General features: G+C 42.8%; 1 protein-coding gene across 1 annotated transcript in view; it reads right to left on the bottom strand.

Moving 5' to 3' along the window:
* Window positions 1-370: 370 nt before the first annotated feature.
* Window positions 371-10479, bottom strand: part of LOC119426809 (disco-interacting protein 2 homolog C) — a 14997-nt gene continuing 4888 nt past the window's right edge. The window contains exons 4-10 of the mRNA XM_037694390.1: window positions 9953-10089; window positions 5895-6103; window positions 3073-3187; window positions 2175-2376; window positions 1994-2094; window positions 487-567; window positions 371-376 (exon numbers count right to left, since the gene is read on the bottom strand). Of these exons, the coding sequence (XP_037550318.1) occupies window positions 371-376; window positions 487-567; window positions 1994-2094; window positions 2175-2376; window positions 3073-3187; window positions 5895-6103; window positions 9953-10089 (851 nt within the window). The remainder of the gene's footprint in view (window positions 377-486; window positions 568-1993; window positions 2095-2174; window positions 2377-3072; window positions 3188-5894; window positions 6104-9952; window positions 10090-10479) is intronic.

Consider the following 10479-nt stretch of genomic DNA (forward strand, 5'->3'; position numbering starts at 1 on the left):
CCATAAACAGCTGAGAGCTGTATTAGTACTTTTGCACAACACTGGTAAAGATTTCACTGGAGCATCATTTGTGACCTGGTGGGTAGACCAGAGCGACATGGTCTCCTTCCTGCAGACCTCCTCTCTCCATCAGCAGAGCCGCCACTCTCTCTGCCCTCTTATGCAGCTGCAGACAGGTGAGTGAGTTGGACACCGCCCCCTAGAGGATGGAAGGAGAAGTGATGGACGTTTAAACAATAAATAAAAGTTGCTGCTTGTTACTTCTTCAAATCTACAAACAAACCAATTTAAGGTATTTGTTGTGTTAGAAAACACATTTTGTGGTGATATTTATGTATAAATTTAGTTATCAAAGCACATTTATGTTACTTTAATTCTGCAAATATTCAGAATGTAGACAACATTTTGAGCTCCCTTGTTTTTATAAACTAGCTGAGGCACCATTTAGTAAAATATGGAAAATGACGCAATTAAAAGGTTTGTTACCCGAGAGCTGAGGAGCGTGTAGAGGACGTGGTCTGGTGTTGTCTGAGCTCTCCACTGCAGAATTTCTGACAAAAACAAAAACTGTACAAGACAGAAACAGATAAAACCTGGTATGAGAACGTTTATTTTAACCAAACATTTTTAAACCACATCTCTGACGACACGTGAACAGATTTGATTCTGTTCCTGAGCCGAGGTCTGAAGTGGTGATTCTTATTTATCAAAGGTTCATCGTAAATCGACAGCAGAACAGAACCTCTCCTCTAACATCTGCATTTAACATAAAACTAAAGCTGAAAACAGACAATTATTTTATGATTATCTGAGAGAACTGCACGACATTTTCAGTTCCAGGCTTCTGGTGAAGCCCGTGTCAGTGTGTGCTCACTCACCAGCAGCATTTGTTTTTCCTGCTGACTCGCCGCCTTCGCTCCACTACAATAAAGTGCTTCAATCAATAACCAGGCTTTGGAAGCAAGTAGCGTAAAACTAGCCCTTCAAACTAGCCTCGGAGGACACAATAAGGAGCGGCAACAACAACAATCTGTCAGACAGGCAGACCTTCAAGCATAGCATCTTTCACTTATGAACTGGTTTCAATTCTTTGTCCAATTTCTTTGTCAAAAAATAAAATAAATCACAGCACGTAAATTTGATTTTCTGGAGAAGATCGGTTTTATTTTTATCTCCTTTCATTTAAAAAAAGAAGATGCAGGTCAAAGTGTTTCAGACACAAAGTAGCATTCCTCGGAGGAATGTGTTGGATAAATAAATATCCTTTCATCGTCTTCTTAATCAGATGATGCCACTCTGAGGACACGAGAGGATTTTAAACTGGTTTTACTTGTGAGAACTCATTCCACACATCATAGATGTGGATCGTGTCACTGAATGAGCCTCGAACAGAGTTTGCTGCAGACTTTTATCCAGCAGGTGTTCCCTCACAGCCAGCTGCAGTCACATGATCCATGGGCGTCAGCTAGTCGACCTCCAGCTGGAGATAAAAGTTTTGGGCATGTTCTCCTGGCGTCAACACCAGCGAGGCTCTGCGAGTCAGCGAGCTGCCTTCAGGCTGAGACAAGAAAACGTTTAGTGCACGTATTACAGAAAGATGTTCTCAGCCGTAATATAATAAAAAGATTCATAACTTCTCAAACAGAATGAACATCACCAACTTTTAAACAAAGATCTGAGCATCTGTGCTCAACTTTTGTGATGGGGATCCGTCTCGTGACACAACCTCAAACTTTATCTCAATACAACTGACCGAACTGTAGCCGTTTGTGTATTTGTACGGCAGTTTCTGTTATAAATAAGTACTGTATGTTCCGAGCGTTGTTTCCTCCTTTAATGTTCACACTGAGGTTTGAAGCTCCAAGATGTTATTCACAAACTGAATCTGTGATCTTACGGGTTTTGAGGGGAACTCTGAGTAGATAAAGATGAACGTGGTGACAAGCTGTTGAGGTAATCAGGTGTGTTGCACTGAGCTTGGATGGGTGCTCACCTGGTCGTTGTCGTCTGTCTGCCCCAGGTCTCTGCCGCTGGCCTGAGCGATCCTCTTCCCTGACACCAGGTTCCCCACCATCACAGAGGCAGGTCCGATCTCTGCGGCACACGTGCACAAACCGGATCAGCACCGTGACGTGTCTGATGCACCAACGAGTTCCGCTAGCTGCGCCGCTCACCTGGTTGCTTCTGCCGTGGTTTGGGCAGGTTGGTGACGCAGGTGTGGGGGCACATCAGAACGTTGCATGGGTGCAGCCCCCCCTCTAGGTACAGCTGTTTGATCTCTGACAGATGGATGCCCCCCAGAGGAGTCTTAGGAAGGGTGTTGGCTGGAACCAGAGCCAGGCAGAAAATGCCGACTCCGTGGATACTGTCTATTGCCTGGGGGGGGGGACGACTTAGTCTTACTTGTTTTTGATTCAACCATATATTACAGATTGTGCAAAAACAATAATTTATCATTTAAATATAGATATGTTCCCCTCGAAAAGGTCGCCTGATCGAACCCTGGCTGGGGACCTTTCTAGGTGGAGTTTGCATGTTCTCTCCGTGCATGCGTGGGTTTTCTCCAGGTACTCCGGTTTCCTCCCACATACTAAAAACATGCATGCTAGGCTGATTGGTAACTCTAAATTGTCCCTAGGTGAGTGAGAGAGTGAATGGTTGTTTGTCTCTATGTGTCCCTGTGATGGACTGGAGACCCGTCCAGGGTGTCCCCTGCCCCTCGCACAGTGATTGAAGGACATGGACACCAGTGACCCCCGTGACCCAAAATGGAAGAAGTGGGTAAAAGATAATGGATGGATGGAATTTTACTCTTTAGATTATTTTCCCATCAACAAAAACTAAACAGAGGAAAAGACATCGGCAACCAAGATAATAAACCCTCACATCATCTGCAATTAATAAAGAGGCAACAGTGAAAGCTTCACTGTTACTATGGCAACCGCTTGAGTACAGGTTTTATAATATTTAGTGAAATAATGATTCAAAAGCTGAACGGAATGACAAGAAAATCCGTTTTAATGAGCCGTGTGATCAAATGATGCATCTGATCATCATGTGATGGGAACCGACCTGCAGGACGCGACTCATCCACTGGAAGCTGTCCTCCTCGGTGGCGTCCGGTCTCTGCTCGGCCACCACCACGATCCTCTCATCTCTCAGCACGGTCACAGAAAACACCGCTATCCTGCCGCGGCAGACAGGACAACATGTTCAGAGCAACCCAGAGACGTTTTCATCTCATCGTCCCCGGGAAGAATTTACTGAAATTTACTACATTAGTCCTGTAAAAAAGAGACGCTGGCAGAAAAAGGTGCAAAAACTGAGTTCTGTTGCCAAAACAAAAAGCCAAAAAGCAAATTATATTGTGATAATTAATAATACAAATAAAGGCCATGATAAATATATTTTAAACAGTGGCAGAAAAACAAGATTTTAAATGTTTGTTTACATAATGTGTTGAGCAGCTGTTAGTTTTAATTAAACATCATAACAAATGTATATTGTTGCATTTCATTAAACTACCCTGCAGATATACAAACAATTGACTAATGTCATAGATCACTTCAACACAACAAATCACTGAGCTGTAAAGTAAAACTAAATCAACTCAAATATGCCACAATAACTGATTGGCTGCCAATAGGCGGTCACGGGAGCGTGCATGGGAGGACTTTAACAGGAATTTAACAAGATTAACACTTAAAAACAATGATTTGTTTGCTCAAAATTATAGTAAAGGTGTGTCTCAGTTGAACTTTCCCTTAATAAATGAACTTTAATGGTCAAATCAGCTGCATTTCTCCTGGGTGACGTGGCGAAATGCAGCTGATTTCATGTTTGCTCCAGGAGTTCCAGAGCGAGATGAAGCTGGCCCTATGGCAAGCCAAGTGTCTCAATAATAGCCACTTTTACCTATTAATGAGTCACTTGGCTTGCCATATTACTCGAGGACCTCTAGCGGCTGAAAATTGTAATGTTCAATATTTTCCATGTCAGAATGAATGAAATCGTCAAATCTCAGCCAAAAAAATGGTTATAAATATGTGAAACAAACATAAATAGGTTGCTTCGCTGTTTAAGTCACAGGTCATGCTTATTCATGCAAAAACGTATACAGTGAAAAGTACGGTAATGTTCCAAGATTTACCTGTAATTTTTTATCAACTAGTTAGTGCTCTAAAAATATTTCTTGTAATACAGTAAAACGTAGTGTACCTAAGTTGTAAACTACGTTGGTGGAAACAGTGGAAACAATGTGTTTCAGCCTGAGCAAACAGCAAGCTAATGCTAATGCTAATGCTCATTTTAGTGATTTTCAGACTTCTTAAAGATGCCTTTAACAAACTGCTCCTTTGCCTTTCTACAAAACAGGTATTATTGTTTTGAAAGCAGAGTTTAAACTAAAGTAAGTAACTAAAGTAAGTAACCCAGTATATTCAAAAATACTTTATTAATCCCAAAGGGAAATTATTTGTTGTTGTAACTCGTTATCCTCATTTCATTAAGAGATGTTATAGATGCTGATGGCTGTAGGCAGGAAGGATCTCTTGTAAAGGTCCATCTCACAGACTCAGCTGGCCTCTCGGTTCCCCCGGGCTGCAGGACCGTCCAAATGCAGAACAGAACTCCTCCCAGAGCAATGGTCACTCCTCCCAGCAGTCTGCCGAGCTCCTCGTCGCTGCGGACAGCCAACTGTAGGTGCCGAGGGACGATCCTGTCCTTCCGCTGTCATGAGCCGTGTTTCCTGCTAGTTCCAGGATCTCAGTGGTCAGGCACTCGAGCACAGCTGGCAGGTAGATGAGAATGCATCCACATAACATCCTTTTCAACTCATTTGAGATTTGGGGCTGTAGTTGGGTTATTATTTGAGCTTTTGAGATGTTAATCAGCTGGTTGGTTGTAGAAAACTGCCTTGTTGCCATGGTTACGCATCATAACAAATGTCCAACACTAAAAAAAGTTTCAGTAAAAATCCTTCCAGCTGCACAGCATCTGATTCCAGAGGACACAATATCCTGATGCATGCTCAATAATCCAGGTAGAAAAATCTAAAAAAGTTAAATCTGGTCCTCTGGACATTCAGAGGAAACAATCATCCAATAAATGTGATCTACATCCAGAAAAAGAGGAATTAGAGTTTCCAAAAGCAAAATCTCAGAATGAAATTAACAGAGCTGCTCCAACATGCAGCCACCTGGAGCGGCGCAATTCTAGAACTCGTGACATATGTCCAGTGTCCACATGTTAAAAATAACAACAATGGGCAACAATCATTTCAATAGTTTATAAAAACTGAACTTAAATGATGCACAGAGTATCACACATTAAAGCAAATAACTGATGCTATTAAAGCTCTGTGTGAGTAAACAATGGCACCTCAACATCTGCTGCAACAGAAGCTAGAACAGAAATGAACAAGAGATAAGCTGATGTCCCCTGATGATCACCGAGGGATAAGAAAAGTGAAAGTGTTTATCTGGACTGGAACTGAACGGGGAATGCAGTAACCTTAATGTCACTGGTGCAGAATATTCAAGTGGGTAGAAGTTACGTTGTGCAGAAGAATAGTGGTGGTTTTATTATACTCCAAGATGGAAGTCGGCACACAATAGAAAACACCACCGGAGCTTGTCAGGTGCAGGACAAATTGGCTTCTCGTTGGTTGTGGACACAGCTAGGCTTCACTCTGATCTGACGCCTGGATCTCTACTTTATTAGATTTATAATGTGTGGTGTTCGGCTCATTTATCAAAGTGGCAGTGAATTTCTTGGACGGCTGGCTGCATTTCAGATTCTGTCAGAGTAACCAACGTTCACCATCGCTGTGGTCTGACTGGTGCTCGTCCAACACGTCGCAGGTCAACGAGTTTTCCCGAATGATCCAAACTCACCTGCCTCTGTAGACAAACTTCATCGGCTCCACCGCCAGCGCCGTGGCAACGATGTCATCAGCATTGTGTCTTCGCCCGCTCACCATGATGAGCCCGTCCATCTTCCCCGTGATAAAAACGAGTCCGCCGGGTCCAATGAAGCCCAGCAGGCCAGTCCGCACAAAGGCGTACTCGCTGATTAGACCGCCGCTGGAGCTCACTGGGTAAACCTGCAAACAACAACAAAAAAACCCTGCCATTCAGCTGCACGGTCACTATAGCAACTACCAGTAGTCAGATCCAGACCTCAAAGTCTGACTAGAGTATTTTTAACTTTGGACCCAAACCAAGAGTTTAATGCAGCAGCTGGTTCTGTTTAAGTGTCTCTGATGGAAGGATGCTCTGGTTGTGAATTTACTTTGTCAGCTACACAACTTCAAACACCAATTTTAATTAAGTAAATTTAACATAAAAAACAACCTTTATATTTAATTCTGATTCTTTTTGCCCTTTTGTTTACAGCGTGGCATTTTTCATTATATAGATCAGGGGTCTGCAACATGCGGCTCTGGAGCCACATGTGGATCTTTGGTCCCTCTGCAGCGGCTCTTTCAAGCTTTGACCAAAACTAAAATAAAACTGAATTTTATTGGTTGTTATAACAACAACTGCAAGGGATAGTTTTAGCAGTTTTCCTGTAGTTGATATGGCAAATAAGTGAATACTAGAAACATTACAAGGAGTAAAACATACTCACTTTCACTTTACGCTTTATTTCTTCTAAGTAGGATATTTAATTTTTCTACAGTTGAGAAAAATCACATAGGCCTGCATAGTTTATCATTTCAGTTTATAAAAACTGGGCAAAAACTATCAATAAATGTTAAAAATCATTAGATATTTTTAGTTTATAAAGTAACTCCTACTGGCCAGAAAAATGTCCTCCAACAAACTTAAAGCGGTGTGTGGGCCACCAGTTGAGAATCCCAGTTGTAGCAGGTATTGTGGCTCTGGACATGTTTAATTTAATGACAAACGGGCAGAAACGGCTCTTTTGGTCGTAAAGGTTGCAGACCCCTGATATAGAAGAAAACATGTCCTTACATAATTCTAAAGCTAAAATAAAAAGATAAAGATGAGGGTTTGAATGTTCAGATGAAGGTAAAGAAATGGAGACTCTTGAAGATTATTGATTAACTGTGTGTGTCTTTCGGCTGCTCCCGTCGTCACCACAGTGCACAAAGACTTGGCAATTGTTTATACGTCTGATCCTTCCAGTTTGCCTACCGCCCTAATCGATCAGTGGATGATGTGGTAGCAATAGCCTTACACCACACACTGCAACATCTGGAAAGAAGCAGAACACATGACAGAATGCTCTTCCTGGACTACAGTTTGCGTTTCAACACCATCCGCCCGGGAAAACTGACAGAGAAGCTGACAGACCTCAGCGTCCTGACCCCCACCTTCAACGAGATCCTGGACTTCCTCATAGATAAAGCACAGGTGAGAATGGGAGGATGGGTGTCTGCTGAACTCACAGTCAGCACAGGATCCCTGCAGGGCTGTTGACTCAGCCCTAAACTCTTTACCCTGTACACTTATGACTGTGTCTCCACCCAGCACAACACCGTCATTATTAAATATGCTGATGACACCACTATACTGGGGCTAATCCAGGAGGGAAACAAGTCAGGGTGCACCACTATAGTGGCCGTGAGGTGTCAATGAACAACATTTGAAAAAACAGAAGTACATTAAGCAAAACCGTAAGTGGTGGGTCCAACAATTTTTAGTCAGGTCATCTGGACAGTTTCTTTTTTTTTGTGCTGAAACGTTTCACCTTCCATCCAGAAGGCTTCATCAGTCAAGGGAGCACAGCAGAAAACTGATTCTTCCCCAAAACAGCTTACTCCAAAGTGGAACAGACCAGTTATGTTGGTGCTAATACCTGAATTATTGAGCATGGACTTTGTTCGTAAGTGGTGGGGTTTTTAGTGTTTTTTTAATTTTTTTTTTTAACTTTCTTAAGTTATTTATTAGTTACGTTTATTTATTACTTTTTTTTTTAAAATGTACCTTTGTTTTACGAAATATAATTCTGTTTTTTCAAATGTGATTCCGGACACTTCCGCTTCGGCTTAAGACAATTCTGTTTGTTGAAATGTGATTCATTTACACCTCATGGCCACCGTACACGACTCTGGTAAACAACATTATAACATATGGAGAGAAGAACGACCTCATCCTCAATACAGACAAGACCAAAGAAATCATACGTCAGGAAGAACCCTCCCTCATTACAGCCCCTCATAATTAAAGGAAGTGAAGTAGGGAGGGCTGACAGCCAGAGATTCTTGGGACTGCAGGTTACATCGGACCTGAGCTGGTCTCTCAACACCACAGCCACAGTGAAAAATGCCCAGCAAAGGCTTTACTTCATCAGGCTGCTCAGGAAAGTGGGTCTGAACCAGCTCCCTCTCACCCAGGCTTATAGATGACTGAGAGAGTATCTTAACCACAGGCATCACCGTCTGGTATGGGAACACCACACAAGAAGAAAGGAAGGCACTGCAAAGAGCCATATGTACTGTGGAGAGGATCACAGGGACTAAACTTCCTTCCATGGACTCGATGTACTGCGCTGTCGAAAAGAGCAGCAGGTACCATCAAGGACTCACCATCCAGCTCACTCTCTGATCAGACACAACAAATGTTCACATAACCTGAGACACAGTAGAGTGGATAACATCACACATAGTACAAGGTTTTTAATAGATATTATCCTGCCACAGTCAGACTGATGGCAAAACAAAACTACTGATCAGGTGCAATAATAACCCTACACTACTTCAGTTGTCATGTGACATGGGAAGGGTTAGATATTACCTACTTTCTGTACAGTGCAGGTATAAACCACCTTGTTCTTATTTTTATTTCATTTATTCAGTGTTGTTTCAGTGTTTTGACTTTGACTGAGAGAGTCCTGCACAACAATTCCAATGTGCCTGGATTGTTGGTCTGTGCACAAATGGTAAAGAACTTTGTACCTTTGTCTGTAAACCCCCCACCCCCACACACACACACACACACACGCACGCGTTTATTAGTTAAACTAAACAAGCAGAAGGAATAGAGACTGTTGAAAGTCTGTGTCTGTTCTCTTCTCTGGTATCTGAGCATTAACCTTCCACAGTTTCGTGATCTATGTCTGTTCTATGTGCCCTCTCCTTCTTGTAAGTAAGTTTTGCTGCCCTGTCAGTGTTTTTTGTTGTTTATTTAAAATAAATTATAGTTACTTATTTTACTTGAAGTCTCCGTTGCCTTCCTGCATGTGGGTTCAACTCCTTAACAAGCAGATCATGTCAGAAACAACTGAAACCTATAGACAGTGGACCTCGATGACCAGGGTTGGGAACCACTGGCTAGCCAACCAGGATACTCAATGTGCTTTACAACACAGTCTGTGTGCGCACACCCATCCACAAACACACACTCATACAGCACTCTAACACCCCTTGCATCGTAAAGCCAGGTCTGTCCGGGGAAGACTGGGGCTGGAACGACTATGGTTTTGTTTGTTTCAGCAGAGTGCTGCCTGGGTGTGTGGATCTCAGTTCAGCCAAACCTACACCTCATTGTTTTTCCAGAGCACTGGTGCTATCTTTTGAGTTGCCATTTCTTTCTAAAGAAAAATAGAAGCTCTCTCCATCACACGACCAGCCAGAAGCAAGTAGCTGAAGGAAACAGAATCTGTGAAGTGATCCACCAGGCCAGCGAGCCAATCAAGGGCCAGAAGTGTGCTGACGTCAAACCTGTAGCACCAGTCTGGTCTGAATGGAACCCCAATGCCCAGTCTGAAACTGCCCAATGCCAACACTCAAAACCTGGGGCGGGCCAGTCCAGGCCAGGCCTTACAATGCATAAGGGCCATAAAACCACTCTACAAAGCTAAACCGATGTGATGCTGATCAGAGACAATCCTAAGTTCAGTGTCTTGCCCATGGACACTTTAGCATGTGACTGCATAAAGGAGCAATCAAACTCTAATGAGCCACAGCAGCTTCTGCGCAGGTTACCTCAAAGGTGTTCTTGGTCATGCCCGTCAGGCCGTAGTAGGACATCCCTGTGGAGATGGAGCAGACGCAGAATTCACCGATCTCATCTGTCTGACAGAGCTGAGGGACGCCCTCTGGCTTCACCACACAGACCAGGCCTGGAAAACACGACAAACACAGCTCAAATCAAGTCAAGTCATATTTGTTTATTCAGCACATTCACAAACTGCTGTTGGCCAAAGTGCTGTAAACAGGAAAAGATCATATCAAACACAAGAGACCGTAACAAACAAAAATTAAAACAATGACAAATATGATGGCACATAATAAAACTATTAAAATATGCAAAGATGTAAACCCTTGTGCAGTTTAAAGATAGTGAGTATGAAGGAGGTTTAGGATTAGACTTTAAAACACCAAGAGTTGAAGTCTGATATGAAGGAGCAGCTGGTTCCACAGATTAGGAGCTACAGCTGAGAAGACGTGATCACCTCTGTGGACCAGGCTGGACCTCAGGACAACTAAAGACCTGATCACCTCTGTGGATC

The sequence above is a fragment of the Nematolebias whitei genome, chromosome 20 (assembly GCF_014905685.2).
Source record: "Nematolebias whitei isolate Nwh7 chromosome 20, NemWhi1, whole genome shotgun sequence".
Classification (NCBI taxonomy): Eukaryota; Metazoa; Chordata; class Actinopteri; order Cyprinodontiformes; family Rivulidae; genus Nematolebias; species Nematolebias whitei.